Below are 25,001 nucleotides of genomic sequence, written 5' to 3' on the forward strand. Positions count from 1 at the left end.
CCAGCCAAAAAGGATTCTTCATGCTCAAGATCACTTCCTGTAATGGCATCGATGTGACACACAACCATGAACTTTTCATAGAAATGATAGAAGAAACAGCACCAGCCATGAACATATATATTTTTCAAATCCAATTAAGCAGCCAGCCTTTTTTTCAACAACCATCACCTTACTGAACTCTACAGTACACTGCTAAGACACTGATGTCTCTCTAATGTTGTACTGATTTTTACTGCCAGTAATCATTGTGCAGTTCAGCTACAACCTGTACATGTCTATTATCTCTGTATAACTATATATAATTGTAAATTCATAGCATATCCTAGCTTGTCTTATACAGTATATATACTAGGGGTGTAATGATACAGGTTTTCCTACAGAACATTTTCGTTACAGGGCCTTTGGTAATGCAAACATTTTTACATGCGGAACATAGTTACAATCTGTTTCCTCAGGAACGTATAAAGTGGCGCACTTTGAGAATTTTATTTTAAAACTTGAAAACATACACAACAATGCCATGGGTATAAACAAAACTAGAGTTAGCACAGTGTCATGGCTACACACTGTACTGGAAATAAGATTTGTTATTGTTGTTGCACATGTATGAAAATGCTAAAGTATTTATTGTGCTAGCCACTTTCTGGTTAGCCGCTAACGCTAGCACTATGGATTTAAGATTTAAGATTTTTTATTAGTCACAAACATAGTTATATGCAGGATACAATTTGTAGTGAAATAAAAAGGTGAAAAAATTCAAAAACTTGAATCCATAGTGCTACCGTAGTTTAGTTTAAAATCCAAATTTAGTGACTTGGTTTTTAGCGAATGAATCTTTTTGTTGAGTCATTTACTATTTTTCGTGTTTTAAATCAGAAATGAAATCAAATAATACATTTCCTATAAGCAGATCGGCGACACGTCTACATGCACAAACTTCAACTATAGTTCTAATAATTTATATATGTATATATAACTGTCAGGCGGAAGAACATGCCGGAAACCAAAGTGCAAATAACGAAGGTTTTAATGAACAGCAAAGGCCAAAGGGCAGAAAACGGCAAACTAAACATAAACTCCAGGTTTGACTTAACCTGGTGAATGCAATGAATAGAGAGTTTGTAGAACTTAATAGAGTCCAGCAAACACAGTGATCTGTAGCTAGGGTAGTCCGACGTGGTTCTTCAGCTGAAACTGTAGAACTGACAATGAGCTGGTGGCGGAACGGAGGTTATATAGGCTGGTGGTTGATGAGTGCCAGGTGCTGGTGGCTAGTAGGTTGGAGAGTTACTTGGAGTGATAGGTGGGTTTGGTGAAGGTGTGGCTGGTGGATCCCTGACAATAACTGCATAGTATGTATTGGAATCATGTGACAAAAGAACGAACAACTCGAACCAGAGGACATTGAGATGAACTACTCAATTCTGTTTCCTGTGTACTGCACTGCATGTCATGTGATAAAAAGAAGGAACGAGACAAACTAAAAGAGTCAAGAGATGAACTACTTATTACTTATCTTATTAGAGTGTAGTTTCTGATTTACTACAAAACAATGCAGCAAAAAATAAAATACAAATGAATTTATTTAAAAATTAAAATCTGGAGAAATCGGAGGCTAATCTGCGATTTTTTTCATAATCATTTCCATTAGCTAGACCTTTGCTAAAATCGCATGTGCATCGCCGTGCTAAATTACAGTGTCATCCATACTAATAGCTTTGACTCTAAATTATGTTCAATGTGCCTTGTGATGAGTGTTTTGAAAACCATTATTCTGTGTAGGCGGCCGTACTGAAGGAAAAGAAAAGAAAAAAAAAGGGAAAAAAAAGAAAAACCCTCACATTCACACCGTATGCTGTGGTTAAAAGCCTTTTTGTAACTTGCACAAGAACACAGGGAACGCAGTGTATAGTCAATTACAATTCTTCACTATACAATTCATTCTAAATTACAATCTACAGGAAATTATACTTCGAATGTTCTCGGTGTCTGCGTGGGTTTCCTCTGGGCTCGAGGGTTTCCACTTACATCCCAAAAGCACAGTTACACTAAATGGTTATGCTATATTGCTCATGGGGTCTATCGAGGGTATATTCCCACCTCCATTGTTCCAGTAATCCACAGGATATCCAGCCTAAAGTGGTTAAAATGAATAAATACATATGAATTATAGAATCTTTAAAAAGCACTACAGAGGGCTACCCAAAGGCAAACATGTGCTTTAGGACACCAAAATGTCATTTGATCCGTTATTAATTCCTTAGCACCTTCATAAACGGTGTCATTAAGCCACATTAGACACAATGAAGCTGTAGGATTCTCAGCGATTCACACCTAACGGTTCCACGCAAAAAACGCCTGCTATAAATAGCCTCGGCCGCCGAGAACTTCCCACATTCCCCTGATCTCCCATCGGGCTTCGTGTACAACAGCTTCAATGAGGTTATAAACAAGGAACTCATTAAAACACCTCAGGTGAACGTGGGCACTTAAGACTTTTCCGTGTTTTCCGCGGTCATATAGATGACAATAAGGACAGGAGAGACAGACAGATCAAACAATGGGGAGTGACACACGGCAGACAGACGTGCCGCAGCAGAAACTGTCGCAGTTTCGGCAGCACAGAAACACAGATCCTTCAAAAAAAAAAAGCCCTGAGATGCTGTCACTCCAAACAGAACAACAGCCAACCCTGAAACAATTATCCATAGAAGTCAGTGGCAGGCTCAGACTTACATCTCTTCAGCCTTGTAACTGCACAGATTTACTACTCGTCTCACTGTAGCTCCTAAATATTGTGTCGTAAATACAGAATAATGTGATTCAAGAACTTGAAGCAGGATTTTCAAATAACAGCATTTCCTAAAGTTTTTTTATATTCTTACCTTATCTTAAAGAACATCTACTGTTTCTACAGAGCTAAAGGTATATATACTTAGGACCCCTTTAGACAGGAATAAATGACCGCTTATTGGAGGTGTCCTCCCCATTGATGAACAATCCAGGACCCAAAGTAGTGCATGGTTAAAGCTCTGGGTTACTCATTGGAAGGTTGGGAGGTCAAGCCCAAGTATTGTCAAGCTGCCACTTTTGGGCTCTCAAACAAGGCATTTAACCTTATCTGCTTCAGGGGTGCTGTACCATGGCGGACCCTGGACTCTGACCTTTAGGTTCCTGACAAGCTGGGATTCGCAAAAGCTGGGGAAGTAGAAGTTCAGTGGTTAAGGGTCTGGGGTTCAAGCCCCAGTATTGCTAAGCTGCCACTCTTGCACCCTTGCAATGGGTGACCCCAGATTCCTAGCATCACTGGGAGATGCAAAGAAAGAATTTCACAGTTCTATATTGTACACGTGACAAGTAAAAAGCACCTTTAACTTTGCGTGTAGACCATCAAACAACACGTGGACTCATCAAATGAAAAGACACGGTCCACATGTGAACCAGAAAAATGTTGACAGTCGATTCCCATAGACCAAACTCAACTTCAGTGATTCTCTAATTTCTCCACATGACCTAAGATTTCTGTAGCACACACTCGGTTGTGGAATATTTAATAGCATGCATTTATGCAAACGATTTTGCTGAAAGCAGCTCATTGGACCAGAGGCTGGCCACAGCCCCACAAATGTGTGGAGAAGGGAAATTCTGGAATGGCTTGTTGGAAAATTTTAATTTAATCAGATCGTAGAGACAGATACGCTAGTTTTCCTTTTCTCACAGCTATTGTAAGACTGGTCAAAATGAGTCAGTTAAAGCCCCAGTGCAAAAAATATAACCCATTAAAATAGTCTTATACGGTATATAGCTGCATACACCAGGTCCTTTGGCCATGTTCACACTAATAAGTTTTCGTTAGAAAACACACGTTTCTCTCTGTTTTGGGCTTCCGTCCACTTTGAGACAGGTTTTAGTCAGCAAAAACGTAGCTTTTTCAAAACACTCTCCAAATGGATACCTTTGAAAACGCTGCTTTGGCGTCGCAGTGCGGACTGTGAAAACTCAGGCTTTTTAACATGATGACACATTATTAGTCATGTGACGGTGCCTTTTCTTGACTTTGCCCCAACATTTAAAAAATAAATAAATGCCGGGGAGACATGTAAGCATTTCCAACCATTAAGAACGATAGTCTGGATGCAGAGCGTTTTTAATCGATGTACGATTTTTTTCGACTTTGTGAAAAGAAAGTGTAAGAAAATCAGAAAATCAGTTAAGGTTTGTGGTGCTGGGATTTAAACCTAAAACCTCCTGATTTGTTTTACTAGACTACGTATTCTAGATTACGAATGTCTAGTGCTTACAGATTATTGAATCCCATCTATTATAACTTTATTAACACGTTGGTAATGCCTTGGGTGACTCGGTCAAATCACTACCCAATTTGGCAGGTTTCTTATTTTTTTATAAATGATGTTCACTCACTGCTGCGAAGATTCATTAAATCCAGACCTGTGCTGAATTAGCGCAAATACACAACTTGTGAGTCATCACGATATATTACATACAGCCTTGTGCAGCATCTGGGCATATGTGGCTTACTTGGATGTACACAATACTACACAGCAAATAATGGAGCGCTGATTCATTTTCCTACTGTATAAGCAATATTAAACACTCAAAAAACATAATGTGGCAATATTTGCCTGGGTAACTAACGCTAGGGTAGAAAGGAAAGTCTTGAGAAAAAAAAGCTCGAGAAAAGAAAAGTAGAAGTTTTAGTGTTAAGTGGCAAGCTGGGCATAAATGGCTTGTGTATGACTCTTCTAATTGGGTTTATTTCTTTTGTTTTGCTTTTAGACTTTAGAATGTTAGATTTAATTTACTTTAAAGCAAATTGGCTGGTGAGTTTAGATTTGTTCATTTCGAACTCTGGTCAATTTCATTTTGGTCTGGTTGAGTTTCCATAGTGGACTGTTCCAATAGCCATATAAAATAAATCTGTTTTGGGTATACAGGCCAAAATTTCTGTATAATTTTTGTAAAATTATGTAAATCTCAATGGAATTTTATATTGCAAAATCTTACAGTGATCCAGATTGAAGTAAATGTATCTATCGTACTGTACAACATACCACTGGTATTCCAATTACTATTTAAGTCTGTTGGTGTATTGCTAATGAGAGACCATACAAAGCAAATATTACGATCTTGACTCGGACTTTGGACATTCTGTGCCATCCAGATGAGGATGGGTTTCCTTTTAAGTTCTTTCAAGGTTTCTTCCCATACCATCTCAGGATTTTTTCCTTGCCACAGTCACCACTGTTGCGCTCATCAGGAATAATAAACTTATAAGGTGCAAATTCCAACTTCATCACCAGTTTATCTCTTGATAGCTTTAATCTTTAAGCAATAATCTGAATTTGGCTTGGAAACTTGCTCCGGTAAATATGATGAGATTGATGCGATGCACAAACAACCGTGACTCATGGACATTAAAATAATGTGCAAATCTTGTATTTTCATTAGTATGACTCTTCAGTAAGATTATCTTTTAGTATTCAGAAAAAAAACACAAATTCAATCTATTATACCTTTAACAAAAGGAGTGAGGAGCATTGTTGGGGTAATGAAACAGAAATCTGATTTCCCATTCAATTCTTTCTCAAGAAAGGCTCCTGATTCAACTAAGCTCTGACCAGGATACAGCATTTTCTGAAGACTTGTCCAAATCAACTTGTTTTACATATCACTAAGCTAAATTTAGTTTGTGTTTCATTATTTTCATTGCTATCTGGTGTTCCAGGCCTGAAGGTAACAGCAGGCAAGGTTTATTCTCCTCAAGACATCATGGGAAACACATGAGCTTCCTTCAGCAAGAATGAGATTGCACACAGTGCAGTCTGGCTAATCCTTTATTTACGGTCAGAACAAAATCTTCCAGTTTAAGTACGTTATGTTCCCCAAGGTCCAATTTAGGCAATTTAAACGCACCATTAATGGTCCAATATGTCTGCTTTCATAAAGACCTCTAAATACAGGTATACAAGCTGCACCCCTAAAGTCACACACTTTTGTGCATCTAAATGTTTATTTTAATGTACAAGACACCCAATTTTGAGCAATGTGTGTTCATGTTTCCAGCCTTATCCCAGAGCTTCTAGCCATTTCCCTACTCAGACACATGTGACTCAACTCTCTAAGCCTTTTTCCGAGACCAAACGAGTGTGTTTTATAGCGGGAAAAACACTCGACCGCTTGCTCTGGCCTCGGAAAGCAACTGCGCTGTCCGTGGTGCTGACGTCAATCAACATCCTCCACATGAAAAAAACTCCAAGAGAACCATATTTAGAGCATTTGCAGACACAATAGACTTTTCTTTAGCTCTAAGAGATACTCAAACAAAAGCAGAGTCACGACACAAGACGCAACACGACACACCTAAACGTATTAAATATGAATTGCACTCAGTGGCCACTAGATACACCCACCTCTTGAAGCTACAACCCCTTATTGGTCCTGTAAATGGTCAACTTACCATACAGCTGTACAATTACTGATTGTTGCTATGCACAACTAGTCACTCATTATTAAACTATTATTAAAGACAATTGCCTTCTCACCATGTAAATAATATCTGGTTAAGAGCGATCCTGATTGGTTACTATGTCAATGTGAGAATAAACTGTACCCAGCAACTTACGGGTTACAGTCAGTAATTGGGATTCAATTACCTACAAATAATGAGTGCAATGAGTGTACATGTAATGGGCATTCATCTGTATTCATCTCTGTAGAATCTGGATACTGTAATGTTTATACAATGATCTTACATATACAGTGTTTATGACTAATACTGGCATTCAACCATCCAACCACCTATCTATCTATCTATCTATCTATCTATCTATCTGTCTGTCTGTCTGTCTGTCTGTCTGTCTGTCTGTCTGTCTGTCTGTCTGTCTGTCTATCTATCTATCTATCTATCTATCTATCTATCTATCTATCTATCACCCATGCACCTACATGCTTATCTATCTGTCTGTCTGTCTGTCTGTCTGTCTATCTATCTATCTATCTATCTATCTATCTATCTATCTATCTATCTATCTATCTATCTATCTATCTATCTGTCTGTCTGTCTGTCTATCTTTCTATACATGATCCATCGATCTATCTATTTATCTATTAGACCAATTGAAAAGTACGATTTTGGTGCCTGTTATTGTTTTCTTGAGGATGTTAAACTGAATGTGGGTCAGTGTTTATTCATGACCCTCTCATCTCGTCTTTATATATATACACACACACATACACACACACCTGAGAGAAGGTGTGAAATGTAAGGATATGGCCATTCGATGATCCTCCGCGCGTACTTCCTCACCGGATTATTCTCGGCGAAGATAAACAGCGACCTGTTGGCGGTGAAACAGTTCCGGCTGCCCGGGGGAGGAGGAGGTTTTGCGCGCCGCGTTTTCGTGCTCTTGGGTGCCTCGTTGCCGGGACCGTCGGTGCGCGCGCCCGAGTCCGCGCCCGAGCCCGTCCCGTTCGGCGCGTGCTGTCCGGAGCGCACCATGCCGAGCGGCCGTGAAACGAGCGAGTGCAGAGGACCAAAGGCGCGATGCCGCCCTCACTCCATGCCAAGCGCATTCACTGCAGAAAAAAGCCAGGTCAGGTCCTCCAGTGCTCCTCTCGTGCTGTTCACATTCCAGGAACTTTTTCTTCTGCCAAAAAAAGTTGCATGCTCTGCATCAGAGGTCTGGGTGCGCGCAAGCTTCCAGGTGCATCTCCGATTCTTATTTCTTTATATTTTGTTTGCCTCCCCCTCGTCCCCTCGTACAGGTTAACTAACAACCCGGGTGTCTGGTGCTGCGCGCGCTCAAGTCTCCAACCAGCCAAAAAAAAAAAAAAGATCAAATTACTACAAAAAAGCTATCGCATGCATGCAACACAATGGAGGAACAACATCGACTTCCGTTTCCAATTGCATTGCACGATCAAAGATCATCTGCTCGTAGATACAAACCAGTCAAGAGGTGGAGGCAAAAAAATCCCACACGTTGGTCTCGGGTGCGAGAAGCAGCAACATCAGGAGCATCAGCATCAACATCCAGCACAGAAAGACTCAGAAAGACTCAGGAAGGCAAAAAGCGAAGGCTGGAACGGTGGCGGAACAGTTGCCACCCTCCATCCACCTCCTCCCCTCCCCCTCCCCTCCCCTCCGGATCCACAAACGTCTCCCACGTACTTTTTAGAGGAGCAGTTTATCTCTTTTCACCCTCCAGGCAGATCGGGCCGCGGGAAAATCGGTTACCATGGCGATCTGTGTTACACTCATCCTTCAATGCTGTGTGTGTGTGTGTGTGTGTGTGTGTGTGTGTGTGTGTGTGTGTGTGTGTGTGTGCATCATGCTCTTTACATGTAGAGTAACTGGCGTTGAGAAGAAAGTGCTCATGTTTGCTCATGCAAACAGTTTCACTCTAAATATGGATCCACTGCATCATGTTGGAGCTTTGAAGAGAACAAAAGAAAGAAATTCCCATTACAACTCTTTTATCATTTTTAAATCCATCACATCTTCATGCAAATATATCAACTGTATGGTCACCTTCGTACTTTTTTGGAAATGTGAGACATGTCTCCTTTTATCTACTTATGGAAACTATTCCACTATGACCTTAGATTAGAAATAAAATGAATAAACTATATAACTATAATTTTGCATCTTCTTCTTCTTCTTTCGGCTTCTCCCATTAGGGGGCGCCACAGCGGATCATCCGTCTCCATACCCCGCTGTCCCCTACATCTGCCTCTTTCTCACCCAAACTACCTGCATGTCTTCCCTCACCACATCCATAAACCTCCTCCTTGGTCTTCCTCTTTTCCTCCTTCCTGGTGGCTCCATCCTCAGCATTCTCCTACTGATATACCCCATGTCTCTCCTCTGCACATGTCCAAACCATCTCAATCTCACCTCCCTCACCTTGTCTCCAAAATGTCCTACATGCACTGTCCCGCTAATAAACTTATTTCTAATCCTGTCCATCCTCGTCACTCCCAACGAAAACCTCAACATCTTCAGCTCTGCTACCTCCAGCTCCACCTCCTGTCTTTTAGTCAATGGCACTGTCTCTATAATTTTGCATAACAATTATTAATGCAATAAAACTATTTATATTATGTTAATATTGCATCATGCATGAGACATCATTAGAAAAATATAGACACTAAAATTGGCAAAGAAAACCTTAAAACAAACCAGATTTATATATATATATATATATATATATATATATATATATATATATATATATATATATACATTGCACAACATTAAACCATTACTCATATCCAAATCTATACTACATATAAATATATAACAACAGTATAATAATAGTATAAGAGGAAATAAAGGATAAATCTGAATTAAAATTTGGGTATGAACACGGTACATTTGTTTTTCAATTCAATTCAATTCAGTTTTATTTGTAGAGCAGCTTTACAGAGATAAAGTGTTTACAAAGTTTGTGTATATAAGTTGATTGCCTATACATTTATCCCTAATGAGCAAGCCAATGGTGAGAGTGTCAAGGAAAAACTCAATGAGATGGTATGAAGAAGACTCAAAACAGAAGCTCATCTGGGTGGCACCGAATGTCCGTTCATTAGCGTTCTATCATTGTTGAATTATGATTACAAAAGCAGCTGTAGCAGCAAGACCCCAGGTGCCATATTGTTTGGGTCAATTTCTTATAATCAACACATTGCATCTTAATCATCCAGTTTAGAAGAAAAGGACATGAAGAACGAATGAATGGAATTACAGTAAGACCCCGAAGCATTGGGCTATAAAAGCTTTTGATACACATGCAAATATCCGCCTTTGTTTACAAGGTGTGTCCCATAACCCACTGAAATACGCAACCGGCGCTCGGTTTGTTTTAAGGCGACGCAGCTGCGTATTGTCGTAATTGTCCGGCGTTTCAGTGGGACGCGTTTCTGAGCTCTCTGAATAATAATGTGTCAAAAATGTTTAAACACATGAAAAGGAGATAGAGAGAGGAAACAATGACGACTGACACATGGCAGCCTGATGTGCAACAGCGCTGTCACAGTTTCAAAACCATGGAAACACAGATTGCACAAGATTAAACCCGAAGGTTGTAATTCTCCTACACAGACAGGCTAAATTGAATTTTTTTTCCCCTGCCTCTAATTCGTCTTTTAAAGCCGAAATCTAGTTTGTTTAGTCGATATTATTCACGTAGGGAGCGCTGATTTATGCTCAGATGTCTTTCCAGTTCATATTCATAATTTACTTGTTTCTTTTTCAACCAATAAACCAAAAACAAACAGACGTTTCTGTTCCTGGAGACGCTCAATGAATTCAACACCAGCTTCTTCACACAATGTACGGTTACACATCGGCATTGAGGCATTTCTTAAATCGCATCACGCACTTGCATTTCACTTCCAGGCTCCAAATGTGCCTATGAATCATCCGAATTTTTGTGTCAGTGAAGGGGAAAAAAAGGACAAATACATTTTGGTGGAATGTTTGGCCAGGCTAATGCTATTTGGCATGTGTGAACCTCGAAGGCAGCCAAATGGAATAAAAGGACCACCTACCTACTCGGGATAATGTAGGCAGGATAACACAAAAAAAAATTATAATAAAAACAAAACATCATTAGAATAGGCATGTCTACAGTTACAAATGCTTTGTTCAGTGGTGGACTGGAGATGTAGGTAAAGAACTAGTCTATGGCCTTTTTGATAAAAATGGAAATACTGCCAAATAATAAACAGCTGAGGACACTATTGGATTAGCAGGAGAGGTATTCTTTAGATTAGGGCATGCACACACACACACACACACACACACACACACACACACACACACACACACACACACACAACATCCATTTTGTTATGTTACAGCTTCATTCCCAAATAGTTTAAGTTCATTATTTTCCTCGCAATTCTACAAACAATACCCCATAATGACAAGCTAAAAGAGTTTTGTTAAAAATCTTTGCAAATGTATTAAAAATGAAAAAGAAATTTAAATAAATTCAAAATTCAAATATTTAATCGCATCTCAATCGCTCAATTGTATCTGTTTTTAATGTACAGTGAATTAATTATGGTGTTTTAATTTACATTAATCATCAAAACACCAAACTTTTGCTATGTTTCCACACGGACGGTTTTAATTGCCGGATGTGTTCATCATGGCCGATTTCGGTGCTTGATTTGAGACTTGGTGCATCGGTAAAACAAATGTTTAGTGGTTAAAAATAATTTTTCGGTGGAGTTTTTTTATTTTCTGAGAAAAGAAAGGACGTTGTAAAGAAATGTGTGTCTCATTGACGGTTTTGATTTCACCTTTTTATATTTATTTATTTATTTTTGTAATAAACATGATCAGACAGAAGTGCAAGCTGCATTAATCGTGTGTTAATAAAAATGTATGCCGTTAAACTGAATTTGCGCTAATGTTAATTTTGACAGTCCTAATATATATATATATATATATATAAGTTTCTCGTCTACTGGTCAGGACGTTGGGTTCCATCATGGTTAAGCTGTCATTGTTTAAACTGTAATCTTACCAACCAAATGGTTAATTACTCATAAGAGCAATTTGCCAGCTAAATTTAAGCTCTGATTCCAACTTCCTTCCCAAATGGAAAGATAAGCATGAAATTCCTGCTCAAATCCCTCCACCAGACCAGATATAAGGGCAGGTAGTTCTTGATATTAGATCAAATAGATCCTGATATTAAAGCATTACCTTCTGTGTAATAAGAGAATGTATATGCTGATTGACCAAATCCTGCTTCTGTCTAATTCAGGATCTACATCTTGTAGAATGTTACAACAAGCCTGAGCGTGTGCAAAAGTAATTTTCTTTATTGGCTTGCCAGAAATGAAACTGATGATACTTTGTGTGACTGTAAAGAATTTCAGGCACATTATTACATGAACCCTAACATGTGCAAAGTCATTAGTAAATTAGCTACAGTTTGGTATATTTGGGGGAGATGGTAGCTCAGTGGTAAAGACTCTGGGTTATAGGTTGGGGGTTCAAGTCCCAGTATTGCCAAGCTGCCACCTTTTGGGCCCCTGAGCAAGGCCCTTAACAGTCTGGGCTCCAGGGGCACTGAATCATGGCACCAGGAAATAACGATTTCCCTGTGGGATCAATAAGGTGGATCTAATAAAATGATCTAAATAAATACAGATATGGACCCCAACCAATTGCATAAGTCTTTGTTGAATATCCAATCTATCCAATCCAATTTAGACGCCTTTGCCTATAAAATATTCTCCTGTCTTCTTAGAAGGCTTTCTTATAGATTTTAGAGTGAGGTTGTGGGGAATTCTGCTCATTTAATCCCTAGAGTGTTAGTGAGGTCAGTTACTGATGTTGGACAACAAGTTGGGGCATGAAATCTGATCAAGGACCACGAGTTCTTCCAACCGTGGCACATCATTCATTCATGATCCACACTTTGTACCCTGCTGCACTGCCATGCTGGAGCAAGCTTGGGCAAGACCTTTGAGTTCCAGTAGATGCTGAAACCTCTGACTCAACAGTTTTAGGAGGCCCATGTATTAGTGATGTTTCATTCATGAAAGATTCATTCATTTTGATCGAGAAGAGTGATTTGTTGATTTTCTATTGAACACGCATGAGCAAACCACCGCAACATCTCCATAGATTATGGACAGGAAACAGAATTGAGAAGTTTATCTTCTAGTCCGTGTTGTTCGTTCTTTTCTGTGCAGTGAATTACATAGGAGACAGAATTCAGTAATTCATCTCATGAGTCCTCTGCTCCGAGGGGTCTCAAAAGCTGTTCACATACTGTGCTTTAATGCTATGGAACCCATCCTAGATCCTCCAATAACAGTATGTTTGTTTGCGATCATCCCTCTCGGTAATAGATGCAATTGCGCATGAAGAAAGCCCACAAATACTGCTTGAATCTTAAACTCTCTAGGTTGAGGTATCCACCCCCACAGACATGCACATCCCTTGATCTCTAAGAGCCTGATAGGAAGCTTCATTGTTTCAGGAAGAGCTGTGGCTCAAAATACACTAGGTGCTGAAAAAGATGTCTTTTAGGTGACCAAAAGATTGATGTGTAGACATTAAAAAAATAGCAAGTATTGAAGGTTTTCGTTTGAGGAGTCTGCCGAGGATGGAGAACATTGACTGTTGGGGATATAATAAAGGATATGAGCAGTTCAGTCTTTTGGTTAAAGACACAAGGTGGCTGAACAGACTTTCTACATCCATCCATAGGGATTGGAACCAGATTTCAGTAGTTGTAAAGCCAATGGACAAGTGTCAGGGTCATTAGACCTCGATTTGAACCCAGACTTCTGTAGCATTACATTCTGTACCATGTTGTTTAATAGTAACACTGACTTAATAACCATAATGATCTCACTGTTGTGCTGTAGTTTATTCTGGCATGTAGAATAATCCCACAGCTTGTCATCTGAGCCTGGAGACATGTAGTGACATATTGAATTGCACGGCAGAGTGGCATCACAACTATCCATAATGACAGCTTCATGAATATTTCCTAACCAGGTCACTGTGCAAATATAATATGTCAAAAATAGATCATGAAATAGTTCTTAAGACTGCTCTGCTTTTGGAGAGAAAGTGAGGTGCAAGGAGGGGCTTTAGCTCCTTGCACTAATTCAAGGAGAAAATATTGTATTAAAATGGTGAACCATTTAGCGGTGGGGGATAAAGAAAGAACTGGCTAGTGGTTTGAGGGATTTGGGTTTGTCTGTCTTTTATATATGTTGTAATATGGGATGAAAATATCATCATTTTCTCACAAATGTGATGTCTGAAATGCCAAATGTCTGTCATATTATTAAGGGCAAATCTAAACTATAAACACCTGAAACAACCATTAAGCAGCATGTAGAATCCTGAAAGTGTTTTAGGGTCCAGGGTTCAATCCTGGGGTTGTCTTCCTGTCTGTATCTTCTCATGTCCACGTGAGGTCCCTCCAGGTTCTCCCGAAAGCATACTAAAGCAGATTGAAGTACTGAAGGACCACCTACTTCCTAAAATGATTGGGGGAATTCCATTATTGCTTTTACACTTTTTTTACATTTTAGCACAAATGCATAGATAAAGAAGAAATCAGTGGCATCTTGTGACTCTTCATTGAACCCTTATACGCATTTATCAAGTCTATATCTCATTTGAACACATATGGGCTGCTGGAAAAATCTCCATTCACACCTCAGTAAGAGGAAATCTTCTCTAGAGGGAAAAAAAGGAAGAATTTCCATCTCCTGTTTCCACAAGAATGGTTCATTTTGCGACCAAGTATTAAATAAATAATCTAGGGTTAATTAAATGTTCAGGGCAGAAGTAGTTGGCCTCCTCCTGGAGTTACTCATTTTCTGCAGTTAGTTTTAACACACATTTATCATCTAATGCGGTCAGATGTTCAGGTGGATGTATGTGCGTATGCATTATTGGCACAAAAGACGGCATACGGTACGTCAGTCCGGGTAACTGACATTCTAATTATGGTTTACTAATGTGTTGACACCATAGGTGGAAAGAAATGCTGGAGAAAAACACAAGGGGGTATGTACGATGAGCAGAAATGAAAAGCGTCAGAATTTCTTTTTTGTGGTTGGACTGCTTTGGGTGCTTATTTAATAGCTGGCGTTTAGGGGTGTATGTCCCACACACTAATATCTGGGTTATCGAGTTAAACATGTTTCTAAAGCACCAGTAACCAGCCTGATCCATCCAACCACCCTACCTCTGGATGAATTGCTCTTCAATTGAAGACACACTATGCAGTTAAGGATGGGTCCAAATGAAAAGCATAAAGATCCATGTAGTTCTTCATCGTCACTAAACCGAACACCTCAACAATGATGAACTGTAATGAATGAACATTCAGTGATGAGGATTCAGTTCCCTTTTGAGTCTGGTTCCTCTCAAGGTTTCTTCCTCCTACCATTACCATATAAAATTTGGGAATATTATATTATGCTTCTTATGCATGTTTAAAATGAGTTTTGCTTGTTGGGGAAAATGTATACCAATCATAGATTGGTTGTGGTTGTCATTTCATGGTAATTTCCTTCTGTAACCCTTTGACCTGTAAACACCAGAAGAAGAACAGATAGCAGACATATATACAGTAACTGTGTGAGGAAGACGGATGGATGAAGATGGACAGGAAAAAGGACATACAGTATGTGGTTGAAGAAAGTGTGATTGTGTATGTATGGTGATTAGTCTATCCAATCAACTTCAATGGGAAATTATTGTGCAGGTTTTTGTACAATACATTCCTTGTATGATGGAATTTCAGGTAAATAGCTCTTTGAAATTTAATTTTTAGAAATTATTTTATTTTAAAAAGTGGATTTCCACAACAAGCTGCTTTGGGACGATGTCCATTGTTCAAAGTGCTCTACAAATAAACCTGAATTGAATAAAGTTCCTGTTTTTTGTCGGATTAGGATAATGTGATGCTGAACAAGCAGTTTTGGAAACGATTATATGTCCACTGAAACCTTCCCGATACTTGATAACATTCACTCTCTGCATATGTGGAGCGTAAAGTATGTACGTATGTATATACGTATATATGTATATATGTTCTTACATAACCTTCTGCACTAAAGCCTAAACATGCAATACAAACTGTTTTTTTTGTTCTTTTTTTTTCCCTATAAACATTTTGATCTCAACTGTTGTTTCCATGGCAACTAAACCCACTCGAATTTGTGCAAAAAAGAGTTGCTGTACAATAGACTGAGCTCTCCCACAGAAAAGCTGCTCCATCCCGAGGGCAGATTCTGATCCAGCGTGCGGAGTCAAGCATTTCAATCCTGCTCCGGCCGGACTGAACTGGACCAAAGAGCAACAGCTCTGCCAGAGAAACAACACTGAGCGTTTTTCTTTCCCAGAGATGATCTCACTGAGGTTCATCAAGTGGGTGAAGATTAGCCTGAGCATCCTTGAGGCTCTTAAAGATCTAACTGGTATCCTGAGACATTGGCATGTCCAGGTTTTTTAGATATGTGGTGGTGAATGCGGGGGGGTAGGGGCACTGCTGGGAGATTGGTTGAAATTATTACAAAGAGGCCATAGGAGACGAACACCTCAAGAGGCCTGGACTAAAAAGTGTTCGCATTTTCAAGAGAGGGGCAGGATTTCAGAGAGACTGCTGGGGAACTGAAATTCAAAAATGCAAGGAACCACCTAATTATATATATGGGTCATGATTGTCTAATTTGTCCGTTGGTGCAAATTCAATGGTCCCACACTTACTTGGCTTTTTTAGAAGCTCTATAGCACTGAGAAAACAGTTCCAAGTTCCTCTAGTCTCTCTAACACCAAAATTGAGATCTGCTAGAAAGTAGGAGTTACAGCAGCATTAATACCTATAAGTGTATCTTGAAGCTTCTATGCTCCTATTGAGCAAAAGAACCATATTGGGGACAAAGTGTTTTACAAGATGCAGCCACTGTTAAGGAGAAATCACTCTGGCTTTAAATGTGAATGGGCACATGCTTATCTCCTGCTGTAGATAAAATTCAGCATTTTCTGTTTGGAATCTGTGAATTATTCATTTAATCGTTATTCATTTAGAAATTTGGAAGTTTTTTTAATTGATATTTTTCTATATATATATTTCTCTATATATTTTTACAGAATTATCAGAAGCTCAGGGGTTCAAGCCCCAGTACTGCCAAACTGCCACGCTTGGGGCATTATGACTGACCCTGCACTTTGACCTTTAACGTCCTTACATCACTTGTATATGAGAAGAAAGAAAGTTACTGTGCTGCAATATAGATGTGACAAATAAAACTCACCTTTACCTATTTACATTGGAAACATTGGATTAAAAGGAACAAACTCATGAATTTGTAATTTAACCAATTAACCATTTCCTATTCAACATAGTATCCTGGTCACCCAGGATGGAAGCCAGTCCCTCAGTATGGTCCACATTTGTTTACACTTATTTCGAGTAGCCACCTTGCATGTCTTCAGATAGTGGGAGTTAGCGCCAGGAAGCACACCCATAAATACACCAATAGCCCAAGCTTAGGCTCAAAGCAAGTACTCTGGAGCACCAGATTTAGCTATGGGTACCAGGAGGAAGCAATAGTACTGTAAGGAAAAAAATTTAAGATGGCAGAGCTGTATAAAGACATAGAGACATGGTTTAATAGTTTAGGGATGGACTGATATTAAATGTCATAGTATTGAGCCCATGACCGTTCATGGATTCTGGTCAAACTCTCAACTTGCAAAGGAAAGCTGAGGTGAATGATGGCGTCCTGAAATCAGCCTGGAAAATCATTGTGTTTAATGTAGTTCATCTGTTACACTGTTTAAAGGCTTTTATTCATCAATTGATTAATGAAGATAAAATAATCTGATATGTAACCTAATCTAATTAATTGTAACCCAATCTAACCTAATACAATCTAATCTAAAAATCAATGTAATTTACAAACACCCCACTGGTTTAACGTGTTTACTAACAAAGGGAAAAACTGCTGTACATAAAGAAACGTGTTTGAAGTTCACTGGATGTCTGATTTTGTGGTTAAACTGCTTTGGGTGCTTATTTGATAGCTGGCATTTGCAGGAATCTGCCTGATTTATCCCAACACCTCACCTCTGGACAGAGTTCTCTTCAACTGGATACACTCTGTGCAGCTGAGGATGGTTCTACATGAACAGCCTGAAGATCCATGAAGATCTGGAGCAATACAAGAACTATGAAGATGGATCTGGACTGGAATTAATTTCAACAGTCTGCTACAATGGTTCAGGACTTCAGTTTGCATGAATGGTTCTGCATTTAAGCATCTATCACTGAACACCTCAACAATGATGGAACTGTAATGAACGGACATTCAGCGATGAGGATGGGTTCCCTTTTGAGTTTGGTTCCTCTCAAGGTTTCTTCTTCAGGAAGTCTTAGGGAGTTTTTCCTTGCCACAGTCACCACTGGCCCACAAATTTGGGATAAACGTATAAGGAGCAAACCTATAGGCACCCATTTTAAACGTTCCAACTTCTTAACCTCTTAACTTAATCTAATTGAATCTAATCTTTTCTTCTTCTTCTTCTTCTTCTTCTTCTTTCGGCTGCTTCCATTAGGGGTTGCCACAGTGGATCATCTGTCTCCATACCCCCCCTGTCCTCTACATCTGCCTCTTTCAAACCAACTATCTGCATGTCTTCCCTCACCACGTCCATTAACCTCCTTCTTGGTCTTCCTCTTAATATTCTAAACTAATCTAATCTAAAAATTGAGAGTAGACTATTATATTAAATATTTGAAAAATCTTTTTTTTATTCTCTAAGTTCAAAGCCAACGCAATACTTTTAAGTTCCCATTTTGTATCTCCAATAAAGACACAGTGGATATGGATTGTACAGAAGATATACTGTATTCTGTTCTGTGGTATTGTAGGTCACATGACATGTCTAAGAGACTTCATGAGCATGTATTATCACGATGAGTGAGACGATGAGTTACATTCATTCAATCTTTTTTCTCATCGAAATATGACCTACATTGCATTATAAATTATCACTTAATACTAAATGCTAAAATGATAAATAATATGAATGAACATGTGTTAATGCATTTAATCTCCACCAGTGTCTTTTTTATCATTTTTTATTATTCATGTTTTTTTGTTCATTGGGAAAGCAACTGATGTAGCTAAGGTTTAAGACTAGCATCTATTAGAATAAGAAAGATAAGAGGAATAAGAAGAAAAGAACATAAAACAGGAAAGAAGAAAATAGGTTGGACCAGTGTGTAGAGATACTGCACCAGGAATGTTGGAATTTTGCTCTCATGATTACTTTAATCCTTATATCTGAAAGCCTTGTTAGCTAATCATGCAAGGGCGAGATATGGAGTCTTTTTCTAATTTCTCAATAGCAACTTAATATCATTAGGTTTTTACATAATATGACCAATTGATGGTTTTCATTTTATAGATTTTTTTTTTATAGATTGTTTTTATGGATTTGATGGTTAAAAAAAAAAACACAACAAAAAAACACTGTTTAGGATCTTTGGTGGATCAGCGAGAAACATTTTGAGGCAAGTGTGATGAGTCTTAGAATGATTCTTCATCTTCGAGCAAAATATTTCTGAAAACCTGTAGACGCTAATGAGGACTGATTTATTTTTCCCCTACTGGAAAGATTGGCGGTAAAGCCAGAAATCAAACACAAGAAGGATTCCGTGGAAAAAAAAAGAATAATCAATTACGTTGCGGCGCACCGAAAGCTTCTCTTTAGAAATGCTTCTTCCCGAGAGAAGTCAGCAGGCCCATAAAGCCCTCTCAGCCTCGAACGCTGTAAGTCTGAAGGACACTTATGTAATTTCTGATGGATTTTTCACCTCGGCTTTGATGAGAGTGGTTTTGGTATTTTCTTTTGCTTTGTTACCTGGCAACAGACTCTGTTCTCTCAGCTTTTCTCGATCAGGTTCAAGCCTAAATCGAGCCTTACATAAAACACGTATCGTGCATGCCGTAATGTTTGCATCTGCTCCCTAACACACCTTGAACCCCTTAAAGAGTTCAATCCCGGTCATTTCCAGCACATTTCCAAACCAAATAAATTCTCTTATACATTAGCATGCCATGTGGAAGAAAAATAAATAAAAAACATTCAGACGCACTTGGCTTGCCTTGGCAGCGAATTGATTTTCTCTGTTTCTTCCCACCCACATGCCCCTATACTCTTATGCTCATTCTCTAAAAGCACTCATAGCTGCCGGTCTGCATTCATAATTGCTTCCTGTGCTCGAGTGGCTCGGTGTTTGGCCAGGCTATAGCGATATAGGAGAAGCACACATGAAGAAAAAAAAAAAGAAACACTCATATATTCAAGATGTCAGGATCTGTCACGGTAATGGCAGCTGGGGGTGGGAGACTTCACCGGAAAGAAAAAAAAAAAAAATATATATATATATATATAAAATCACACCTCATGTTCACACGAGAGATTTGTGTGTAAAGACGATGTGCTGAAATGGTAACTCCGTACAGTGAGGATGCTTTTGGATAGAACAGCCATTCCCAGGTGTACTCGTATATATTTCCGGTGGGGGGCCCATTTTCCTCATTTTTCCTGATCTCACGCACATCTCTCAAATAGATCCGGAAATTAATTGTGTCAGATTTGGTAAAGGAGCTCTTTATTCTGATTGGTCAGAGGTTGTTGATTCTGTATATTCTGTAAAGCTGCTTTGGTACAATGTCATTGTTAAAAGTGCTAAACAAATAACATTGAGTTGAATTTAATTGAATTGAATGAAATTGATTGAATAATCCAGATAGTGGATTTTACGGATACTGATTAATCAACCAATAGTTTTTAAAATGAATACAGAATAAAAAACCATTGTACCATGTAAAATAGTACTGAACTTTACTATGAAAAAAAACAAAAAGAGTATTAAATAATTTAAATGTGCTAAATGACATAAATATTATTATATTTTATTATATTGAAAATATAGTTGCATAAATATTCTAATTGTATATAGCATTATAATGAATAAATATAATATAGCGCTCTCTGTGCAGTGTCATTGGCATCTGTGATTCGCCCCTAGAGGCCGCTCTCGTAATGACAGCAGACGCAACCCGGAAAAACTATCAATTATCAGTATGGGTCAATCTCCACTGTAGATATATGCAATGTTGTGTAAGGAGATATTGATTTATTTTTGGAAGCTGTCTGCAGTGACATTGTTTGAAATTTATGAATTCAGGGTTTGACCAGAAGGAGTAGTAGGTCTGTAAGGAGATCTTCATTTGTTTATTTATTTGATGCTAAAGACTTTAGTCATAAATAGAAAGAGCCTTCTGAAATTGGATGGAGTCTCCAGTGTAAAGGCTTGAGAATTCTTGATTCTTATTGGCTGTAGTGTAGTAGTTTGTCTCCTGTACTAGGACTTCATAAGAAAAATCAGGTTGGTGGAAAATGTTGCACTGTTGATGCATGATGTAATTTTTCTGTAAGAAAACACTTATTTATTTCACAACTGACAATTGACTGTAAACTCTTTGTAGCAGCTGGAGGTACAAATCCAATCTAACTTCTTACAGTATGGAAAATTCTTTAAGATGGCTGGTTTTCCTGTTTCTTACAAACATGTTAAAGAAAGAAAGGTGATTTTACTGCTAATGTGTAATTGATAGACATTAACTTGTTTGCTGAATTCTACAACATTGGTTACAAATAAAAATGGATTTAAAAATGACAGTGAACTGTTTATATAAAATAATCAAATATTATAATATAATAATATTGAATTATAAAATAATGACAAATATTCATTGAATTCAAACTGATTCAAACACTTAAGAATCTACTTTTATCTGAACAATAATCGAAGAGTGAGTTCACTGTTGGATTTTTTACATGAACATTTTTTTTTTTTTTTTTTAACAAAAGTTCAGTACAGTAACTTGGCTGGATCAGAACCAGGTCACTTCATCTAATCACAAGAGTGTCATTTATGGTGAGCTGCTCTCATTCCTGATAAGAAATATTTAGGGCTGTGATTAGTTTTGGCAGAAGACCTAGATTTGATTTTTTTTTTTCTTTACAGGTCCATATTCGCAGCTCTCCTCCAACAGATGTCACCAAAGCCTCAACTTTCCATCCTGAATTTATTTCCCTTTGATCCCTCATGCTTCCCTCATGATTCCCCCCCCCAAAAAAATCACTGTAACAAAGAAGATGATTGTTGGTGGGGATACATGATCTATCAACACCTAACCAACTCGCCTTCTTTACCCGAGTATGCAGTCCAGAGATGGCAAAAGTACACACATCCTTCACTCCAGTAGAAGTACAGATACTCAAGTTATAAAATGCTCTTGTAAATTTTAAAATACTGACCACTTTTTTACTCAAGTTAATATCAAGTTAATAAATTTGGACTTTGACTAAAAAGTAGCCATTTCTTTATTCATCTGGTAACTGGACCTCACATCATATTAATATATTAATACAAAATCATTTAAAATTTTGTTGCCTAATGAATGTATCCAGGTTGAACATCCACCATAGAGAACACAAGCAGAGAAAAGATGATGATGATCAGATGATCAGGAATGTCTCTGTTCTCAGTCATGTTTACATCACTGACTCTTTCTGTCTCATCGCTGACTCTCTTCTTGTTGCCTTCTGCCCTGCTCATTGTTTGCTTCGTAAACTAGCAAACGTCTGTAGTGTGTGAGAGCCAGGAAATAATACACCAGTGGTAGGTTGAAAAAGCCGCACCAAATAGATTAAAACTAAAGCAACGAGACTGAAGGAGTAAAAAAATACAGATATTTGTGTAAAAATGTAGAGTGAAAGTAAAAAGTGAAGTAAAGTACCAGACTGATACTGATACCAGAAAAATCAATTTAAGTACAGTAATAAAGTATTTGTACTTTATAACCTCCATCTCTGACGCAGACTAATTTAAAGAGACACACAAGATTATGGGGGATTTGTTTAAAAAAAAAAAAGACTTGCATGGCTCTGTAGTTTAAGGAATAAAATACCACTGACAGTTGATGACATTCACTTTTTAAAAGGATGGTGTCAGAAAACACTCTTTAAAATTATTAATGACTGGAGAGATAAATGGATGGATGGATGGATGGATGGATGGATGGATGGATGGATGGATGGATGGATGGATTGATAAATGGATGGATGGATGGATGGATGGATGGCTGGATGGATGGATAAATGGATGGATGGATGGATGGATGGCTGGATGGATGGATAAATCGATGTATGGATGGATGGTCGGATGGATGGATGAATGTATGGATGGATGGATGGATGGATGGATGGATGGATGGTCGGATGGATGGATGAATGGATGGATGGATGGATGGATGGATGGATGGATGGATAGTCAGATGGATGGATGGATGGATGGATGGATGGATGGATGGCTGGATAGATGGATGGATGGATGGATGGATGGATGGATGGATGGATGGATGAATGGATGGATGATGGCTGGATGGATGGATGGATGGATGGATGGATGGATGGATGGATGGATGGATGGATAAATCGATGGATGGATGGATGGATGGATGGATGGAATGGATGGATGGATGGATGGATGGATGGATAGATGGATGGATGGATGGATGGATGGATGGATGGATGGTCGGATGGATGGATGGATGGATGGATGGATGGATGGATGGATGGATGGATATACCATTTATATAGTTAAATTTGAGGATGAATGAAGGATGGATGAATTGACAAGTAAGTGGATGGAGGTCTTTCCTGATGTAAAATACGAATTGGATTGAAAGGATTGAAAATGCACAAGGCTGAATTTTTTCTGTTTGGCATTTATGAATTTTAGCAGCACAAATGTATTTATTTGTTTGCATATTTGATTAATATTGATTGCAAGAGACTGAACAGGATTCACATTTTTACTGTACTGTACTGTACTAGTGTTTTGTTCTTCAAGAGAAGTCAAGACTTGAATTCTTGGTTCTTCATTTATTTTCAGAAATTGTAATTCTGTGTTTTGCTCTGTTTTAGAGAACTGGTAGATTACTGGTTGATCTGATGCCGTTTACTCGCCTTCACTAGTGACATTCAAGATTCATCTTAATCAACATGAACATTAACAACTAATAATGTAGGAAACAGCAGATGATTGTACACAATCAATTAAATGAATGTACAAAAGCATGATGAGCACAAGTGAAGTTGAACAAGTTAGTTTTGAGAAATTTCATCTCTGATCTGAGAACTGAGAAAAACTGTATTACGAATGAAGGTTGGATGAATATATAAGGAAGTGGATGGAGGTATGGATAGATATAGTGTGTGAATGAATGATAAATAGATGGATGATGAATGAAGAGATGATAAAGTGATTGATGGATGGACGGATGAATGGATGAATAGATGGATGAATGGACAGAGGAAATCTGGATAGATAGATAAATTAGTGGATGGATGAATAGAGGATAAATAGTTGGAAAAATAATAAGAGGATAGATGAATGGATGAAAGGATGGACATACAAATAGATTAATATTAGATAGATTGGTAGATGAATGGATGAATGGATAGATAGATGGGTGGATGGATGGATGGATGGATTGAAAGATGGATGAATTGATGAATAAGGGGTGAATAAATAGATGGATGGATAGATGGAGAAAGGATGGATGGATGATTTAATGGATGAAGTCAAGTCAAGATGAATCGGGGATGAATGATTAAATGGATGGATGGATGATGGATGGATGGATGGATAGATGGATTGAAAGTTGGATGAATACATGAATAAGGGGTGAATAAATAGATGTCAAGTCAAGTCAATACAAGTCAAGATGAATGGGGATGAATGAATAAATGGTTGGATAGATGGATGGATGGATGGATGGATGGATGGATGGATGGATGGATGGATGGATGGGTGGCTGGATGCATAAACGAATTAGTGACAGAATTAAGAATAAATGGCTGGATGGATGGGTAGATAAATAGATGATTGATCAGATAAGTAGATGGAAGCATGAATAGAGGCATGTGCTAAAGAAGAGAGAAAGAGCTAGTGGATGTCCAAACTCATTTTCACAGATGAGGAAAATAAGACCGTTATTGAGAAATGTGTACAACAGTTATAAGATGCTCAGAAGGCAGACCATCTGAGGTGGAAACTCAGTACTTAAAAAATATTATCAAGAAATGGTTGGAAATTAAGAGAATGCTGTCACAAAGATCTGATGGAAGAGACACTTGGTATCTTTGAAGAAAAACAAGCCAAACATTAGAGTGACATCTGCAAGACAACTGTGAACCAACACACACACACACACACACACACACACACACACACACACACACACAGCCCTGAGTTTGTTTTATGGTGGATTTTAACTAGGGTGGTAACCTGGTCTTGGAAACTCCCTGCTCTGCAAATTTTCATACATGAAAGTAA

At 38.3% G+C, this 25,001-nt stretch overlaps 1 protein-coding gene across 1 annotated transcript in view; it reads right to left on the reverse strand.

The window, feature by feature from the left end:
* Positions 1-8,164, reverse strand: part of cacna1eb (calcium channel, voltage-dependent, R type, alpha 1E subunit b) — an 83,586-nt gene extending 75,422 nt beyond the window's left edge. Inside the window, 1 exon segment of the mRNA XM_046851183.1 lies at positions 7,293-8,164. Coding sequence (XP_046707139.1) covers positions 7,293-7,519 — 227 coding nt within the window. The 5' untranslated portion in view covers positions 7,520-8,164.
* Positions 8,165-25,001: the final 16,837 nt, after the last annotated feature.

This window comes from Silurus meridionalis, chromosome 6 (assembly GCF_014805685.1).
Source record: "Silurus meridionalis isolate SWU-2019-XX chromosome 6, ASM1480568v1, whole genome shotgun sequence".
Classification (NCBI taxonomy): domain Eukaryota; kingdom Metazoa; phylum Chordata; class Actinopteri; order Siluriformes; family Siluridae; genus Silurus; species Silurus meridionalis.